The sequence below is a fragment of the Crinia signifera genome, chromosome 6 (genome assembly GCF_055691185.1).
Source record: "Crinia signifera chromosome 6, ASM5569118v1, whole genome shotgun sequence".
Lineage (NCBI taxonomy): Eukaryota > Metazoa > Chordata > Amphibia > Anura > Myobatrachidae > Crinia > Crinia signifera.
The window spans coordinates 226,882,611-226,904,151 of NC_139222.1; the positions used below are offsets into that span (position 1 = coordinate 226,882,611).

A 21,541-nucleotide genomic window follows, 5' to 3' on the forward strand; every position below is an offset into this window, starting at 1 on the left:
CTCATCTTCAATCCCACTGAGGATTATCTGGACATTTATCAGAGAGTGTTAGAACAAGCAAGGGCGGTGTCATTTCCAAAACACAATATGACTTTTTACTGGTCAAACATGTAAAAATTCCTACCCTGTACCTGCTCCCGAAGGTGCATAAGGACGAAGTAAACCCCCCTGGGAGGCCCATAGTGTCCGGCATAGGTGGGTTAACTGAAAAAGCTAGTGAATTCGTGGACCACCATTTGAGGAGATTTGTTACCACCCTTCCATCATATGTAATGGACACCATGGATGTCCTCGACAAAATACAAGAGAGCCTGTATACCAGCATTATTTATAGTTTTGGTATACAGGCAGCCCAATACTTCCTCAGCATGGAAAAAGATACACCTATCCATGAGTTCATCATTAAACTCTTACAATTTGTCTTGACCAAAAATTATTTCATTTGTGAAGACCAGTTCTACCTCCAGGTACAGGGGACCGCTATGGGGAGCACTTGTGCTCCGACATACACGAACCTGTACCTGGGGTGGTGGGAACGCAAGAGGGTCTTCACTGAAGATATATACCAGACACATACTAGTTTGTTTAAGATATATAGATGATCTGCTCATTGTATGGGAGGGTAATATTCATCTATTTAAAAAATTCATGGACATACTTAATAACAACGATCTGAACCTTACCCTCACCTACAGTATGAACCAAAACGAAGTAGAGTATCTGGATCTTCGCATCAGTATCACACCAGACGGTTCTATTATTACCGATATGTTCCGTAAAAAAACCTCTACAAACTCCTTTTTACATAAAACAAGTGCACACTTCCCCCCAGTGATAAAGGGACTCCCCAAAGGGGAATATTTACAAACAAGACGTACTGTAATTGCTCACAAGATGAAACATACAACACAAGAGCAGACAAACTGGATACCAGACTTGAAATCAGGGGGTACAGCAGGAGATCGATCCAGAGAGCCATGAAAGAAGCACATAAATACAAAAGAGAACAACTCCTTATTCCCAGAAATAAAGAACATGAACAAACCGAAAAAAATACGCTTTGTAGGCACTTTTTGCAACGAGTGGCGTGAAGTACAGGAAGTTTTAAACAAACATCTCGATATGCTCAAAACTGATAATGACCTGAAAGAAATCTTGGGGGACCAAATAGATATAAGTTGGAGACGTAGCAGCAATCTCAGGGATATTCTAGTCCACAGCCACCTTGAAAAGGCTAATAAACCTAAGATTAGCAAAAAGGGCTCATTCAAGTGTGGTACATGTAGAGTTTGCGCTTACATGGTACGATGCATACACTGACAAATTCGTAAAAACCTGGAGAATACAGGAATACATTACATGCAATACGGCAGGTGTGATCTACAACCTAGAATGTCCGTGTGGCAAACACTACATTGGCAAGACACATAGGCCACTGAAAAAGAGGATATCTGAACACCTACTCAGTATTAAAAATGCATCAAGGGACAAACAGAATTTTAGAACTCTAACCCCAGTGGCCAAGCACTTCTTGAATTACCATCATTGCAGTCCCACTGGCCTTAAAATCTATGGGGTGAACAAAATCATGATGAATATACGGAGCGGTGATTGGGATAGGGAACTCTTGAGAAACTAAACCAGATTGATATTCCTGATGGGATCAATGTCCCCATCAGGTCTCAACGAAGAGAACAATTATACCGTTTTCCTGTGATTTCTATACTTTCTAACCCCGACTCATCTTATTGTTACCTTGATTAACCACAGTCATAATTTTTTATAGACTCCTTCATACACACACTGTGTAACCCTCGCTGAGTGCTTTTCACTTGTGCATCACCTTTTACATAATCGTTTTCACGTGTTATCACACTTATTTATAAAAAATTCCTCTATAATCCACATATGGATATCTTACACACACACCTCATTTTTACTCTTTACTATATATATATATATTTTTTTTTTTCCTTCACCCCACCAACTTTCACTTATCTCTGATCAAGTATCCAATATACAAATATGAAAATTTAACAATAAACAAATGAATTTTAGTTTATTAGGGTGCACCCCACGCATCCATTAGGACATCTATATACTTACCATATCATATATAAGCCCTTTACCAGTTTTTAGAGTCATTATCTTTCACCACCGTGGTGTGCCAAAAGGGATGTGTGTCTAAATATATCACACATACCCCAAGGCACACTCGGATGGGGACAGCCCAAGACCCACTATATATTTGAGTGACATTTCTTTATATTACTACTCATCTTGCACCCCCCTTTTTTGCTATTTTCCCTATCTTCTCCTCTACTATCAGCAATGATATACTTACCAGTACGACAGGAAATATGTGCCTTATTCCCACCACAAACCATTTGGGAATATGTCCTGATCTGGCATCAGCATGATGCACCCTCAGAATAAATTACATCTTATTAAGAACCTATATCCGTCCCTTCTCATTCATGATAGATTGGCCGAAATAAAATACACGTACAGTACTGCACATATTGATATGATTTATCCCTATACTCTATTTGGCATCCAATATATCTGGTGATGTCATCATTGTTTTGCCAGTATTTAGCGCTCATCCTGCGGATAGCGGGGATGATCAATACCCATTTCATGTGGACCAGCATAATCCATATACTTTAGTTTTATGAATTAACATTTCTCTATATCCTTTATTAAAGTCGACACGCCGAGGTACACATCAGGTACACATCAATAATATTGATGTCAGTTACACGCCAGTTATCAGCGCTCCAATTATCCCGCGGGTAGCGGGATTCTTAACATCTCATGTGGACTAGTACAACCCACATACTTTCATTACCATCTTTTGTTTTAAGAACTAACATTTTTCTACATCCTCCATTGGAGTCAACACGCCAACCCTTTTTGACAGGAAAACAGCCATGTGACATGCTCTATATACCCACTATAACATTAGTACTTAAGACGATTCTACACTTCAAAAATTTACATCAGATATTACTAGTCTAAATACATGAGATCTCATTCTGCGCAAACGTGTTAACATTTATTGTGTTGCGCATTAATCCAACATCAATATGTGCATCAGTCTTAACTAATTATAATTGAGACTAATGGTAGAAAATCCCACTCCATAACACTGACAACCTGAAAGGGCATTACCTTCATGATTAATCAATTTACTCTCAGGTGGTGTGATTGGTGACAGTGAGGCTGAAGCTCATGATTATGCATGATCAAGCAGGTACTTATTGGGCCTCCAGGCACCCACTCAGGTGGTCCTGACGAAGCTCACTAGCGAAGCGTACACCGACCGTACACTCCGTGGTGTGCTCCCACTTCCCCTCTCCCTCATGATTGCATTTTGATCTGTTTTTATTTCCTTAGTGGTATTGGTGGTAGCGTGTATCAGTACACACTGTGGCGAGTAAGCGCAGAGTACCATACCTGACTCCGGCGCCGTATACATTAGCTGATCTGTCTTTAGCCGCACGCTGTACTGAAAGCCGGTCACGTCACTGTCGGCACACGCGACTAGTGGGCGCAGTGCATTAGATAGCAGACTGCGAATCCCGCTGTCCCGTCTGAAGGACCGGGCTTACAGCACTTAGCCTACCGCCTACCTGACTTGTTCGTCTAAACTAATAGTAACCCATACAGTTTAGCCTTATAAGGGCCTCAGCACTATCGGCCCTTGCACCCCAGTAACAGAGAGTATTTGCACTCCCCTGACTATATACTAACCGCTATGATATGTGGATCCATGAATTGATGGCTATCTCCACATGTTGGGGGAAATTTACTAAAGGAAATTTGTAAAAAAATAGGTGTATTTGTATCCAGAAATACACTTACAGATGGAGTCGGGCTCCCTCTTGCTGGCGAATCATCAGAACGTCACCCCTGGCGATCCGCCAGCAGCCCGGTGTCCATCTGACTGAGACGCGCGTGCGTCTCACGCGCACGCGCGTCTCAGTTTCCCATCAGCGAGGCGACGGGAACCCTGTCCGTCTCCGCTTCAGGGAGACGGACAGGTTAGGGGGGTGCGGGGAGGTGGTGGGGACCCCAGGTGACCGCCGACAAGCCGGCAGGGACCCGGGGGAAGCCGTCGGAAGGGGACGCGCGCGCATCTCGTGCATGCGAGTCCCCTTTCGCGCATACAGATGGTGGGTGGCGGGGGATGGCGGCTGGCGTCGCCATCGCCATCCCCTGCAAAGAAGAGACCCGCTCCATCTGTATTTTTGACATTTACTATCCCGGAAATACGGCAATTCATATTCGAATTGATGTGCTATCAATATAAATAGGAATTGCCGTATTTTCGGGATAGTAAATGTAAAAAATAAGTGTATTTCTGGATACAAATACACCAATTTTTACGAATTTCCTGTAGTAAATTTCCCCCATTATATTTAGACGGTTGTTGTCAGAAGTTATTGATAGAGGGATATCTTTATCCTTTTTTATGTTATCTTACATGTTTGTATTGTGTCTTTTTTTAAATTTCGCTAACGTTCTTAAGATATAATAAATAAAGGTTATATTTTAATTTCCTCCTTTCTCTTTGGTGCATCACAAAGTGACATTCTTCTTCTTGTTCTTCAAGAATTTGTTCTTTGCCTTAAATACCATGTCCCATGATAGCACACCCTTGCTATGATGACCAATATGTGCAACATAATCATTTGAGGGGTCACCTAATGTCTACAAACTAAATATACTCTCCCTGTGCGATTAACTTTTTCCTTCTATATGAGCCAGGTGAGAGCAGACCGACTGACTGAGACGACGGATAATATTGGAGGGAATTGGATCCAGCAGGCAGGTGGAGGGAGAAGTGGATTGAAGGATAGAATGGACTTCAGCAGCAGTTGTGGGGTAAAATGAGGTGGGAAGGAGGGGAGTGGAGATGTAGGAGGGGAGGAGGGAGAGGATGAAGTCATGGCAGCAGTGATGGCAGTCCTAAAAGCAGAAACTTTGGTTGAAAAGTAGGTAGCAAAATCAGTGGCTTCGATGGAGGACAGAAGAGCTGGAGGAGGGGGGTAGCAAAGAGTTGAAGGTGGCAAAGAGCCTGCAGGGGTTGGATGATTGGGAAAGGATGAGGGACTTAAAGTAGGATTCCTTGGCCAGAGCAAGGGCAGAGCTGAAGAAGGAAAGAATGAATTTGAAATAGAGATAATCCGCGAGGGAGCGTGAAGGGCAGAGCTGAAGAAGGAAAGAATGAATTTGAAATAGAGATAATCCGCGAGGGAGCGTGATTTCTTCCAGAAGCGCTCAGCAGTGCAAGAGCACTTTTTAAGGAATCGGGTGATAGGCGAGTGCCACGGTTGGGGGTTGGAGCATCGAAGGGGGATAGAGGAGGGAGGGCAGGCAGAGTCCAATGTTGAAGATAGGGTGTCAATATAGAGCCAGGCAGCGAGGTTCGGGCATGACATGGCGGCGATTGGGGCGAGAAGAGGACACAGCATTCCGAGAAGGCAGCAATATCAAGTGTGTTGACGTTATGCTGTTAGACAATGCGCTTGGGGGGGGGGTGGGAGAGGGGGAAGCAGTGAGGGAGAAGGAGATGAGGTGATGGTCAGAAAGAGGAAAAGCCGAGATATTGTAGTCAGTAAGGGAACAAGAGCGGGAGAAGACGAGATCGAGGGAGTGTCCTTGGATGTGGGTGGGAGAGGTAGTCCACTGAAATAGGCCAAGAGAGGAGTTTGGAGGTGCCAGGATCAGCAGGGTTATCCAAGGGGACATTAAAGTCACCAAGAATGACAGAAGGTAGGTCAGAGGAGCAGAAGTGTGGAAGCCAGGTTGCGAAGTTGTCAAGAAATTGGGAGATAGGGCCAGGGGGACGGTAGATTGCAGCGACACGGAGGTGGTAGGGGTAGTACAGAGGGATGGAGTGAGATTTAAAGGAGGAGAAGAGGAGAGAGGGTTCAGGGTGAATGACACTGTAGGTGCAGGAGGCTGAGAGAAGAAAACCCACGCCGCCACCTTGGCGACCGTCAGGCCTGGGGGGTGTGAGAGAAAGAGAGGCCACCATGGGAGAGAGCAGGTGGAGAGCCAGGTCTCAGTGATAGCAAGGAGGTGGAATGCACTAGGGAATAATAGGTCATGGATGGCAGGGAGTTTGTTGCAGATGGATCTGGCATTCCATAGGGCACAGGAAAGAGGGGGTGGGTTTTGCATTTATGTGGATAAGGTGTTTGCAGAAGCGAGGGGGGGTCCTTGGGAGGGTGGGGTAGTGGGGCGAGGGGTCAGGATACGTATGGGACCGGAGGGGGAGGGGCGGTAGGAGAAAGTGAAGTTGAGAGATTAACAACCATGAGGACCAGAGGTGAGAGGGTAGATTAGTGAAAGAAGACAGAGAGCAGGGATTTGGGAAGACAGACAGCGTCTGTAGTAGATTGCGAGGATATGGTAGATAACAGAGTGAGATAGCTTGGGATATGAAAGAGGAGAGAAGATAACAGGCAAGGAACAGCTGTCAGAGAGAAGACAGGTGGGTAAAATCAGATTGAGTGAGTAATCCAATTAAGTATGAAACAACAACAAGCGAGAGGATGAAAGGAACAGAGAATATCAGAAGTGAGGCAAATGTGAGCAGGCGTGAAGAGGGAAACTGAGTGCAATAAATGAATGGCAAGGATAAGAGAATATACAGTAACAGTGAATGAGTAAAATGAAATACAATGTTGGATAAAATATAGATAAAATGAATTAAATGTCTAAATTAAGCAACAGGTTACAATAAGATAAAAAGAAGATGCATATATCACAATAAAATAGAATAGGAAAATTTAGACTTTTGTGTTCAAACTCACCTTTTTCTGTATTTCAACTCACCTGCTTCTGTTTCAAACTCACAAGTCACTTAAGTATTCAAGCTTCACTTTATTCTGAAAGCTTCTCTCTCTCAATGAGCAATGCCTAATCATAGATGGAACCCTAAAGGTGTTGGCTCAACTTGCAGTGAAGTCTAACCAAGTAGCGGTTTTCACCAGGGACCCCCGCAAGGGGAGTTGGACTTTGCGGTGTCTGCCCGGTAGTACCATAGGGATTCCAGGCGGCAGAAACTACTATGGCTTTGGCTGTATTAGGCAAACTTGAAGTAACTGGAACAGCACACTTTAGTGACCCAACTGGTGAATAGCGCAGTTGACATGGAGATGTAAACTGGAGTTGGCCCACTGGGTGTAATAACGGAAACGAAAGGTAGCATTCTCGCCAAAACTGAAGATGGCCCACTTGGGGTTATTATGAAAACAAAATGGTAGCACACTCGGCAAAACCGAAGACAGCCCAGTTGACGTAATCTGAGGCTCAGAACCGGCTAAAGGAGACAAGGCAGAAACCCAGGGAGCAAGACTGAAGTGAACCTGCTGTGAGAACAGACAAAGGACTCTGGGAAGTTGTTCCAGTGACAGGAAACTCCTGGTACAGGAGTTTAATACCTCCTGCAGGGCTGCAATTATCTCCAATGTCCACCAGAGGTCATAAAAGAGACAGGAGTTGAGCTCCCTCCTCAGGCTCAGGCAAGATGTTGGTGCCCATACCTGGAGCTGGCGACAGAGGCACCGGACCCACGGAGAGATGCAGCAGCCACCCACTACCACCTGAGGACTCACAGCCGCTGAAGCAGCAGAGGGACCAGAGATGCCGGACAGGTAAATATGTGAGTGGACTTCTGTGGCGGGCCGTGAGACCACCCCCCCCCCTTTAGGAGTGGACTCCAGACACTTATGAGGATAGCTGAGGTGTAACTTCCGCATGAGCATAGGAGCATGAACATCCACAGCATCCACCCATGTCCTCTCCTCCAGGCCATACCCTTTCCAATACACAGGTACTGAAGCATACCTTCAAGACACTTGGCATCTAAAATATGTTTAACTTCGAACTCAAAACCTTGACTGCACCTTACGAGGTCTGGTAGGAAGTCTTTGAAAACAGCTATGAATGAGAGGCTTCAAAAGAGAAACATGAAACATATTAGAAATTTTCAATGAAGATGGGAGTTTAAGATGGACTACTGGGTTAATTATCTCTAAGACTTGAAAAGGGCCAATAAAGTGTGGAGCTAACTTCATGGTGGGAACCTCCAGACAAATATGACTGGTGGACAACCAAATCCGATCTCCTACTTTGTACACAGGAGTGGCTACTTATTTTGATCAGCAGAAGCTTTGTATCTAGTGGAGGCTCGTTGTAAGGCCGACTGAACATTCTTTCAAATGTTGGTGAAGAAACGTAATGAAGAAATAACTGTTTAGAGAATTCAGGAACTCTTGGATGTAGTCCATATGCAATAAAAATCGGTGTTGACTGACTAAAAGTATGGTAAGTATTGTTGTGAGCAAATTCTACTCATGTCAGAAGACCTGCTCAGTTTTCCTGTGAAGAAGTAAAGTTTAAAATGTTTCTAAAGCTTGATTTACCCTCTCCTGTCACGACCACCATGTCTGCTACCCTTCTCTCTAGCCCTGGGTCCACTGACAGGGTATCTCCTGTCATGGCGCTCACCTCCGCTACCAATCCTCATGCTGGTAATGTGCATGCTGTCGCGCTGTCATCGCAAGGTGACAGTGGTGGTGTGTGCCTCTTTGCCGCGCAGGGTCTGGATGGCGTGAGACCTGAGCCGCCATGATGGGTCCATGTCAGGTTAGGCCTCTGGCTGGACACGCCGGCTGCAGCGCATCCGCGCATAACTACCGCCGGCTGGTTTCTGTCGCCACCTCTGGCGGCGGCCATCTTTTAGGATTCCCCAGCCTATGCTGCGCGGCTCCCTCCAAGTGTCAGCCAATCAAGACGCAGCTTCCCCTTCAAATACTGACTAGCCGGGCAAGACCGGCAGTCAGTACATTGATGTCTATCCACACGCATCATTGACTCTCCCTGGCTGTCTGTAGTTACCACTACAGGTCTTGCGCCTCTGGTGAAGTTCTCCTCCAGTATCCTGCTGATCGTCACACTGCCTGAACCATCCATCACGGAACCCGCTGCCGCCTATACGGACTGGACAAGGTTAACCCCCCAAAGGGGTAATATCTTTCTCCTCATTTCTGACGGTTATTCTCTGTGGTCATCCCTGGTTTGCAGCTACGATCTCAATAAGCACAGCTTCTCTCGGACTTCACCATCCAATCCTTTATCCAATCCTTCATCCAATTCTTCAATCCTTCATCCAATCATCCAATCCTTCATCCAATCATCCAATCCTTCATCCAACCATCTAATCCTTCTTCCAATCATCCAACTCTTTATTCAATCATCCAATCCTTATTCAATCATCCAATTCGGTACTTATGTATTATCTGGGCTCCCATGTTAAATGCACCCCATTTTTTCATACCCATACTATCCAACTACGCATGGAGTTGATTTTATATAGTGTGGCGAGCGCAGCGAGCCACCGTGCCTGAAGCGTGGCGAGCGCTGCGAGCCCCGCGAGGGGACGCGGTCTCATAAGAAAAACGGGAGCCCAGATAATACATAAGTACCTCCAATTCTTCAACCAATCATCCAACCTTCAAGTTACCCAATTATTCAATTACCACTCATCTTCAATCTCTTCAATAAGCATTGTATATTATTGACTTTATCAGTTACCAATAACTACAGTTTTATCATTGTGTCATTATTCATCTTCTGTACCGCAGTATCTTCATTAAATAAGGTTTATTTTATCCAATTGCCTTACTCCCTTCTGTCATTAATGCAACAACCCTATATCAAACCACCCAGCCTCCGTTACACTCCGGCTGGTGCTTCATGAGACGTGACATCTCCGTCTGGTCGTTCATTTGTGGATGGTAAGCTGAAGAGAACTTAAGTTCCAACCGAAGTGCAGCACATAACGCTCTCCAAAATCGACTCCCCGATCAGAAATGATCTCTAATGGTAACCCATGAAGGCAAAATATCTGTGATATAAAAAGTTAAGCTAATGTAAAAGCACCGGGTAACCCCTTAAGGCAGTGGTTCCTAAACTTTTTTGAATCAAGGCACCCCTAGGCCAAATGTTTCTTATTGAGAAATTTATTTAAAAAAATATTAAATGAAGTGCATTGTGTTTATGTCACAGTTATGTGGTGAGGGGCAGGATTTGCTCCTGTTTGTCCACATATATTATGATTGGCAGCCACTAGCACTGGTTTTGCCTGGTACATTGACCATTAATAATATGAATTGATCCTGGACCACCAACCCAAGGCACCCCTGCAAGTGTCCTGAGGCACCCCAGGGAGCCTAGGCACACAGTTTGGGAACCAGTGCCTTAAGGGGTAGGAAATAGCCCTTTTTGGAAAAAACAGCATACTACGAACCAAATTGTATCAAAACCATTAGAGGAGGTGAGGTCGGTAACAAAATCCATGGACAAATGTGTCCAAGGATGTGATGGTATGGGTGATGGACAAAGTTTACCAACTGGTACCTGACGAGGAGATTTATGCTGTGCACAAGTTGGACAAGAAGAAATAAAAGTCTGGATATCCTTCTTTATAGTCAGTCAAATATAATTCCTTCAAAGGAACTCTTAGGTTTTTTCGACTCCCGGATGCCCAGACAATTTAGATAGATGTGCCCACTGTAGCAGTCTCTTCCAAAGATTAGAAAGTACAAAGGTCTTGCCCAAAGGAACTGTGTGGACTTGTGTGGCCGCAAACATGGTAGTGCTGAGTATCGGGTGAGACGTTTGCCCCTCTTGGGTTAAGGAAAAAGACTGGGACAGAGTTTCGGCCTTAATATTTTGGGAACCTGGACAATAGGTAAGCTTAAATTGAAATTGAGTGAAAAACATCACGCAACGGGCTCACCGAGGGTTAAAACACTGGGCATTTTTTAAATATAATAGGTTTTTATGACCTGTAAAAATAGTAATCGGAAACTGGGCTCCTTCTAAAAGGTATTGCCATTCCTCAAGTGCCAACTTTATTGCCAAAAGTTCCTGTTCTCCTATGGCATAATCCTCTCAGCCGGAAGAAACTTTCGTGAAAAGAATTCACAATCGTGCATAACTCCATTTTCAAAACATTGAGAAACAATCGCTCCTACTTCTAAGAAGAAAGGACAGGTGATATCAGGCTGTCGGAGCATTGGAGCAGAGACAAAAGCTTGTTTTAGGTAATTAAATGCAGATAAGGCTTCCGTTGACCAATTGGCAGGATTGGCTCCTTTTCTTATTCCGAGTGGAGATAGAGGCGACTATAGAAGAGAATCCCTGGATACATTTCCGATAATAGTTGGCAAATCCCAAAAAACGCTATATTGCTCTTAAAGTGATAGGACGTAACCAGTTCAGAACAGCTTAAACTTTCTCAGGATCCATCTGTAGCCCAGAGCCAGAGATAACATAACCTAGAAATGGTACAGATTCCTTTTCAAAGATACATTTCTCCAGCTTACAATACAGTCGATTATGACAGAACCTTAAAAGAACCTCCCACACTTGATCTCGATTTGTGGCTAGATCCTTGGAGAATGTTAAGATGTCGTCTAAATATACCACTATGGAACGATATAAAAGATCTAAAAAAAAATTGTTTCCAAAATTTAGAAACACTGCTGGGGCAATATTGGACCTCAAGGACCCATATTTTTTTTGACAAAAAAAAATCCAGCCCCTGCTGGTGACGAGGAAGGATGAATAAAGGCCTTTTTTAAATTCTCGCAATATAGTCCCTCATAGCTTGATTCTCAGGTAATGATAAGGGCTAGATACGCCCGCGTGGTGGAATCCTCCCCAGAAGCATTTCAATAGGACTGTCTCATTCCCAATTAAGTGGCAGAACATCAGCTGCCCGTTTGTTGAAGACATCAGTAAATTGGCGATACAGATTTGGTACCTCAATCTCAGAACTCAAGCTAATAGACTGGAGAGGAGAGGAATTACTCAGGATAAACATTTTTGAAAACATGAGAATCCCCAGGCAGTGATCTGCATAGTTGACCAATTTATTTGTGGATTGTGCTTTTGTAACCACGAAAACCCCAATACCACAGGAAAAGATACCCGAGAAATAACGGGAGCTAAATTTTTTCTTGGTGTGATACTCCAATTCTCAGCGGGATGGGCACAGTACTAAGGGAGATCAGACCATTGGGAATGTGGCTCCCATCAATGGCTGACAATTATAGAAGGTGGTGCAGGTTCCTGAGGGGAATGAAGTGTTGTTTGATGAAGTTAGCGGAGATGAAATTTCCTGCTGCTCCTGAGTCCAGGAGGGCTTTTACTGTCAGAGTGTTACCTGCAGTCAAAAATTGTATTTGGATTACCGAGTCTGAGAATTTGGGAGAGGATGAAACCTGTCCTAGTCTTACCTCTCCAGCTCCGACTAGGACCGACTGTTTCCCGGATGGCAGGAACACTGGGTAACTTGATGGCCTGGCTCACCGCAATACATTTATTACCATCACACTATTACTCATGTTGTGAGACAAATCAGGATGGTATGAATGAAGGTCCTCTTGAGGTAACATATCTTTATACACAGGGAAGAATCTCTACCCCTAATTGTTCCTTCTGAGTAACCAGACTGACTCATAACTACACCATTTTTGGGACTTATCAACGCACTTTCCAATATTTCGCCATCATTGTCTCACAGGCAATAGGGACACAATTGGATTATTTTTTCAACTTTCAACCAATAATCTAATAAATACCTGTTTTTAGCAAACAACCACATAAATAGATATTTCTCAGGAAGTGTGCTCCCAAAAAGAGATTTCTTTTTTTTCTCCCCCCTATACAATCTCACCACAATACATACAGAGTTTCTCCTGGTGGCGGAATTGTTGCTCCTGAAGTGTGAGACGAGCCCGGTTTATCTGCATAGGCTCTTCCGTCTTGGGTGGAGATGGGACCAGGGGACGAGATGATACGAAAGTTCAGAATCGATCACTTCTAGAACACTCCGCTTGTCTCTCTCTTTGGACCAGATGCACTAAGCTTCAAAAGTGATAAAATAAAGAGTGATAAACAGCCACCCAATCAGCTCCTGCCTGACATTTTTCAGACACACCCTGTGGCATGGCAGGTAGGAGCTGATTGGCTGGCTGTTTATCACATTCCATTGCATCACTTTTGAAGCTTAGTGCATCTGCCCCCATGTATCTTAAGTCTTTTTTGTTACATGATGTGATTAAGTCATCCAATTTTAAAGGGAGACCTCAAGTGACCAGTTTTTCCTTTAACTTCTCGGATAACCCGCTCCAGGAAGCTGTGAGTAAGGCCTCCTCATTTCATTGTACTTCAGAGGCCAAAGTCTTGAATTTGTCCCCTGATATAGAACACTCAGTCCCAATCCGGACTGCAGCTCACTCCAAGCGATCCCAGGACCCACGGGATCAAATAGCAATCTGTGAAAATACAATAAAAGAGGAGCGCTCCATAGTGTAAAACTGTAGTTTTTTAATAAGCATATACACAATGCTCCGGTGTAGTCAGAATGGACTCGTATCGAGAATAAAACAGGTGTGGGCTGGATACCACAAGGTGTAATATATACAAGCCAGGCAAAGCTTCTACCACCATCCGGGGCGCTGCGGATACATACATACTGGGCCACAGAACAATTTCCCTGCTTAATGCGCATGATTTCCTGTGCTGCTGAAGAGGAATGCCCAGGTTTATAGAAGATTCTTAGGAATTGGGTTAAGAATTCTCTGTAGTTAGATAGGAGAGGATGGTTTCTTTTCCACAAGGGTGACACCCAATTTAAAGCAGGACCGGATAGAAGTGAGACTATGGGGGAAATTTACTAATATGAAAAACCTAGTTTTTCGTATTAGTATTTTCCCTACGACTGCATACTGTACAACTGTTTCAGCCGTATGCACAGTCGTGTTCCGGAGGGGAATTTACAAAGCAGTCATATACAACTGCTTTGCAACCCTCCGATGTCGTAGTAATTCGTATTAGCTGGCCATATATACGGCCGCTAATACGAATTTTTCAGGCAGTCTGAACAGATCAGTCAGATGCGTGCAGGATGCAAGGTGTAAAAAAAATAGAGTAAATAAATAAATAAATAAAAAACCAGCGTGGGGTCCCCCCCACAGCTGTAACCAGCACCAGGCTGAAAGAGCCGGGCCGGTAATAAAAAATCAGGGAACCCGACAAATAGGGGTTCCCCGATTTTTTACAACCAGCCCCAGGCTCCAGGCCCAGGGCTGGTTCCCAAAATACGGGGGACAAAATGAGTAGGGGTCCCCCGTATTTTAAGAACCAGCCCCAGGCCAAACCAGCCAGCAGGGTAATGTCACAGCCGGGGGACACTTATTACATAAGGTCCCACGGCCAAAACATTCTCCCTACCGACCAGTCAGCCTGGCCAGGGGCCCTGGGGGAGTGGGGACCCCCCCAATAAAGGGGTCCCCCCCTCCAGGACTTACCTGACCAGGCTGAAGCCTGGTGCTGTCCCCGGTGGCCCTGTGCGGTGGCCACCGGGCTGATTCTGTGTAAAAGAATAGATGAAACACTATTGTTTAAAACTGTGGAACTATGAGTCCCAGCAAGCCTCCCCCGCAAGCTGGGACTTGGAGAATCACAAGTCCCAGCCTGCGGGGCATTAAAGAGCCCGCTGGCACTTGTCATTACCCTGCTGGCTGGTTTGGCCTGGGGCTGGTTCTTAAAATACGGGGGACCCCTAGTCATTTTGTCCCCCGTATTTTGGGAACCAGCCCCGGACCTGGAGCCTGGGGCTGGTTGTTAAAAATCGGGGAACCCCTATTTGTCGGGTTCCCTGATTTTTAATTACCGGCCCCGGCTCTTTCAGCCTGGTGCTGGTTACAGCTGTGGGGGGGGACCCCACGCCGATTTTTTATTATTATTTATTTATTTTTCTATTTTTATTACACTAAAGCCTGCACGGATCTGACTGATCCGTGCAGGCTTAAAGCAAATATGACAGGGAAAACCAAGGTGTATTTTCCTGCCGTATTTTCGTGGCTGTTTCACGCCAATTAGCAGCCGTATTATCAATACGGCCGCTTAGTAAATCAGGAACCACCATTCTTTTGAATGGTGATTCCTGTCGTATTCTATCGATGGTGTAGACATTCGTATTTGTAAATACAAATACGAATGTCCCATCTTTAGGAATACGAATTGCTGTATTTTTGGGATAGTAAATCCCGAAAATACAAATGTGTATAAAATAGGTGTATTTCTGCCTACGAATACCCCTATTTTTTACGAATTCATATTAGTAAATTTTCCCCTATATACGCTACCCAGGATTTATCAGACAGAAAATTATTCATCAGTAAGGAGCAGTGGACTTCACACTGATTAAGGAATCCGCGGCATAATTTTGGAGTGCTGTTGAACTTACTGGGTGGAGACAGGTGCAGGAGCCCAGGGGGTGATAGAGACATGGACGTTGCCCCTGCGGTAGGTGGTGTGGGTGCAGTGGGCGGTTCTCTGGGTCTTGCAGACTGGATAGACTCCTGTCATTGGGCAATAGCCTGGAGACCTTGTGCTAATTCACTTTGAGAGACTTCAAGACTTTTGAGATGAGAAACTATTCTCTTTTGTATAACGAGAAACTGTCACTACCCAACTGGTGAATAACACAGTCAACAGGGAAGCTCCTGGTCCAGGGTTTTATACCTCCTGCAGGGCTGCAATTAGCTTCAACAGCCACCAGAGGTCATAAGAGAGCCAGGAGTTGAGCACCCTGAAAATTGATCTTTTTATGCACTGAATACTGTAAGGAATACAGTATTAATATTTAACAATACAGATGGTCTATAGAATAGGCTGTATCAAATATATTTAGATAAGTGGTCAGGAAAAGGTTGTATATATCATAATAAATACACAATCATAATAGAACCAGTACTGCACTTTCTAAACTCACAATCTCCAACTTCATGGCAAGGCTCCTGTCTCTTTCTCCTGACAGCTACTCTCTAGCCCAGTGTGATGTTTGAGGACTCAGATTCACACACACAGTAAATGTGGTAGAAGAAGCTGATACGCTAGGCATGTGCAGCATCTGTGCTCTGTCCCTTACACTGCATTCTATTGATCCTATTATATACCAGTGCTTTTGCTGTCATAATCTAAGGGATTTGCCTAGAGGAGGGGGTCCATGCCAAGAAGAATCCAACCAGTAAATAGGTGGTCCAACATTGTATTGAGGAGGTGGACATAATAATTTGGCCACTCGGTGTAAATTATATAGATAGATAGATAGATAGATAGATAGATAGAGATAGATAGATGCAATAAGTGGCACTCTGCAGACAGGATACAAAGGGTAAAACGTAGTCCCTTTATTTACCCTTTGTATGCCACTTAGTGCATCTCTATATCATTGGGCTGTGCATTGCCCCTAAAGGAAGCACCTCAGCAAGTAACCCTACTACTGGTATACGGGAGTGCCAGACTGTCCACTCATACATTATATATATAGAGAGAGAGAGAGAGAGAGAAACACAGGTGTAACAGATCAGAGCTAAATTGCAGTCCAATATCCAACAAGTACAGGGGTATGATCGCCCCTGATATAGAACACTAAGTCCCAATCCGGACTGCAGCTCAAGCGATCCCAGGACCCACGGGATCAAATAGCAATCTGTGAAAATACAATAAAAGAGGAGTGCTCTATAGTGTAAAACTGTAGTTTTTTAATAAGCATATACACAATGCTCCGGTGTAGTCAGAATGGACTCGTACCGAGAATAAAACAGGTGTGGGCTGGATACCACAAGGTGTAATATATACAAGCCAGGCAAAGCTTCTACCACCATCCGGGGCGCTGCGGACACATGTGGTAAACCGCCGGACTCACAAACTGCAGGACATGGCGTTCCGAGAATCCTAGCAGGAACAGAGGAGGCAGGGGAGACCCTGCACAGAACGAGCTGTCGTCACCAAGCCTGGACATATATATATATATATTCATGTAGAAAAGAAAAAGCAAATCAGTTTCACTATGACGCACTCCTAATTCACACAATGTCAAAGTTGACTAAAATTCAAGTATATATTTATTAAATGATTTATAGTAATACGTATCACTAACAGGTCATAATTATTTTAATAGTAATCTTAAATTTTTAATATTTATTAAACAATGTTTGACCCGATAATATGTTTCCCTGTGTCAGGGATTATAATGGCGAAAATGTTAAAATAAGAAGAATGATAGATATAGAGAAAAAGAAATTTGTAGAAAGATTAAAATTGTTCTCTGTTGGCCGTTTAGTATAGAGTATTTCTGAAATAATTCCTGTTAATAATTCAGGTAAGTATGGTATATGATGTAAATTGAAATGTAGTAATAAATGGGTTTTTATTCCCAACTCTGCAGCTAATATCGTCTTGTCTTTTATTACTTTATTGAGTAATCAATCAAGGTGACATATTCACTGTATTGCTACCACCATGGAGTGTATGCTATTTTAGTATAAGCTTAATCACGTTGTTCCTGTGAGTGCGTTATTTGAATCGCACGTCTGCTAGACCTTGGCATTTAAAAGGGCTTAAATATCATGTGTATCTCGAGGTTAATATTTCCTTCTCAGAGGGTGATTTCCACTATTCACATGTATACATTATATTCAAGAGGTGCCCATGCGCCAGGTGGGTATCAGATAGGAGAAAGGGTGGTGACCTGCCGTACGGCCTAGTACACCACTTCTATCTTCAAATCCTGTCAATCAAATCTTATAGTCACATTCATATAAGTGGGTGCATTAGTTCACTAACAGTGCTTATTGTGTCAATGTAATAAGTTTGACTTAGGTCAGCCTTGAAAAAGCCGACACAGGCGAAATGCGCATCGGCAGCTCGCTCTGTTGTAACCGTTTAATGTATTAATTGAAATGTATCTAAATGTAATTATGTGTCAATAACTCTGTGTCTAACACGCAGCGTGTAACAGCGCTTACCACAGCGTGTGTCTCAGTCGGGAGAACGGGGTGCACGCGAGACGCTGCAGTACAGGCAGAGCTCGGTGACCCGATCTCAGACAGCGTGGGCTGCGGACTGCCCACCTCTCTGAGAGCGCTCCGGCGCTTCCATATCTTAGAAGTGTTTATAAAACACACAGACTAGAAGCACTATTAATACTGGACGCATGCATGAATTATGAACTGCTCACCCAGTAATTGGTAATAATAACCCTTAAATAAAGTGACATTTATTCATGCTAAACAACCTTGACGCTTTGCAAATATCTAGATGGTAGCCAGAAGCATGTAATAGCATGGAATTGGATTAATCTCAGAATATAACTGATACATAAAGCACATCCTGCAGAACGGGCATTAATTGACCAGTCAGGCATGAATATATCTGAACTTTAATTGCGTGCAAGATTGGCTGTAATACATACAGTACAGACTGTGCAACTTGCTCTTATCAATCTACATGAATATATCTAACCAACAATTGCATGTATGAGTAGTTGCAGCATAGACAGTACAAACTGGACAATCTGCTGTGAACAATTTATTGCATGCACGATTGATTGCAATACATGCAGTACAGACTGGGCAATTTGCTCTAAGCCAATTGCTGAGATAACAGTGAATGCTTAAAACATTACAGATATGGCTCTTGCGCACATATGACAAACGCATTATTGTATGAGCATCACAGCAACAGATATGCACGGTGTATCTTACTGAATACATGCCAGATGCACGCTAGAACACATGCAAGGAGACGCGCAATAAGGAGCGCAGCTACTTATTACATTGACACAATAAGCACTGTTAGTGAACTAATGCACCCACTTATATGAATGTGACTATAAGATTTGATTGACAGGATTTGAAGATAAAAGTGGTGTACTAGGCCGTACGGCAGGTCACCACCCTTTCTCCTATCTGATACCCACCTGGCGCATGGGCACCTCTTGAATATAATGTATACATGTGAATAGTGGAAATCACCCTCTGAGAAGGAAATATTAACCTCGAGATACACATGATATTTAAGCCCTTTTAAATGCCAAGGTCTAGCAGACGTGCGATTCAAATAACGCACTCACAGGAACAACGTGATTAAGCTTATACTAAAATAGCATACACTCCATGGTGGTAGCAATACAGTGAATATGTCACCTTGATTGATTACTCAATAAAGTAATAAAAGACAAGACGATATTAGCTGCAGAGTTGGGAATAAAAACCCATTTATTACTACATTTCAATTTACATCATATACCATACTTACCTGAATTATTAACAGGAATTATTTCAGAAATACTCTATACTAAACGGCCAACAGAGAACAATTTTAATCTTTCTACAAATTTCTTTTTCTCTATATCTATCATTCTTCTTATTTTAACATTTTCGCCATTATAATCCCTGACACAGGGAAACATATTATCGGGTTAAACATTGTTTAATAAATATTAAAAATTTAAGATTACTATTAAAATAATTATGACCTGTTAGTGATACGTATTACTATAAATCATTTAATAAATATATACTTGAATTTTAGTCAACTTTGACATTGTGTGAATTAGGAGTGCGTCATAGTGAAACTGATTTGCTTTTTCTTTTCTACATGAATTCATATTTACTAATCAGTAGACAGCACCCTTAACCTAGGAGGAAAGTGTTTATATATAATAAACTTCCTATAGGTGGGCTTACTGCCATTCACATACATATTAAAAATCCACTTAAACATCCCACGTACCATATATGGTGCGGGTCGCTCACTCTCTCTTTACGCATATATATATATATATATATATATGTCCAGGAATCCGCACGCTTATCCAGGCAATTTGTAAATATGGGGTGCTCCCCTAAGGAGACAAAGTTCCAATAATAGCAATAGATCCGGGTTTTAAACCAGAGAGGGCACTCACCACCACAGCAGGTAAAATTGCTTTTTATTCAAAGAAGTTGAAATGGCATGATCGACGTTTCAACCCCGGAGGGCCTTTGTCAAGACAGCTACAAGCTTTCCAGTGTGTCACCAAAGCAAGCCAGATAAGACTTACTTGCTATGGTGACACACTGGAAAGCTTGTAGTTATATATATATATATATATATATATATATATATATATATATATTCTGTTTTATTTTGTTTTTTTGTTTCCTTAGGCCTTCATCAAGAAGACATTCTACAGGAAACTGTCAGTTGATACTGGCTTTGTGCAGGTTATTCTTTGTTTCATACTGTTTCCACTCATCTATAGTCGTCTCATCAAGTTCAAGTGAGTCTATCAGTCTGTCAGATGTAGTAACATTACAGTACTGTTTTCATCTCGGTAATAGTGTTATTGCTGCTTGTATAACCAATGCTAATATGCTATTTTAGTTTATTTTTCATAAAACCTTTAGCCTAATTACATGTAGTGGATGTAGCTGTATGTGAAATGCAATTTGGTTCCCAGTGAGAACAGTTAAAAAATGGTCACGCTTCAGTGGATGTGGCCATGCAAAAGAGACTACCTTACACCCCACTTTTCCCTCCTGGTATAATGCCCCCCTTGTATTCTACTCTTCATATCTGCCCTATTTGTATTATGCTCTGCCTCCCCCACCCTGCTTCTATTACACTCTACCTCCCAACCCTGCTTGTATTATACTCTACCTCCCCACCCTACTTGTTTTATACTTTACCTCCCTATCCTGCTTTTATTATTCTCTGCCTTCCACCCTGTTCGTTTTATACCTTCCACACCCTGCTTGTGTTATGCTCTACTTCCCCACCCTGCTTGTATTATGCCTTCCCCACCCTGCTTGTATTTCCCATTTTTTTGGGATGGTTCCACGAATGGCAGTGTCCCACGGTGGGGGGAGGGGACAGTTGGGAGTCAACCCTACCTAGTGCTGCAGTGCGGGGAATAGACACTGTGCGCATGCGGACATCTATTCAGAGAGGCAGAGGGTATGGCCAGCAGCTTACATAGCGCTGGCCATGCCCTCTTAGTGAACAAAAACAGGGGTGTGGCCTGCAGTCGTTGTATCCCCACTAGGCCACGCCCCCTAATACATTCACCCTGCCCTCTTTTCGGGCACACGCGTCTCAATTTATAAAACGAAAATGTTAGGAGGTATACCTACCCTGCTTGTATTATACTTTGTCCAAACCCTGCTTGTATTATAGGGATGCAGTCAAAATCCCGACGGTCAAAATCCCGACAGGGTCAAAATCCCAAATGGGTCATTATACCGACAAGGACAAAATCCAGAGAAGGACAAAATCCTGACATTTAAAATCCTGACAAGGACAAAATCCCAACATTTAAAATCCCGACAAGGTCAAAATACTGACATATAGAATGTACAGGTGAAACAGTCAACATGACTTTCCGTCGACAGGTTGCAGGTGGTATTTCATGCCCTACCATCCACTAGGGCTTGGTGGGAGAATAAAATAGTGTGCCGAGCGCAGCGAGGCACCGTGCCTGAAGCATTGCAAGCGAAGCGAGCTATGCGAGGGGCTGCGGTTCACCTCCAACTGTGTCCATGTCGACTGTGTCGACATTTGGGTAAAAAAACTAAAAAAAAAAAACCATGTCGACCTCGCAACCTGTCAACGGAAAGTC

At 43.4% G+C, this 21,541-nt stretch overlaps 1 protein-coding gene across 1 annotated transcript in view; it reads left to right on the top strand.

Moving 5' to 3' along the window:
* The window catches only part of LOC146009715 (transient receptor potential cation channel subfamily M member 2-like), a 178,130-nt gene that overhangs the window by 91,902 nt on the left and 64,687 nt on the right, over positions 1–21,541 (top strand). The window contains exon 15 of the mRNA XM_083150173.1: positions 20,091–20,203. Within this exon, the coding sequence (XP_083006299.1) occupies positions 20,091–20,203 (113 nt within the window). The remainder of the gene's footprint in view (positions 1–20,090; positions 20,204–21,541) is intronic.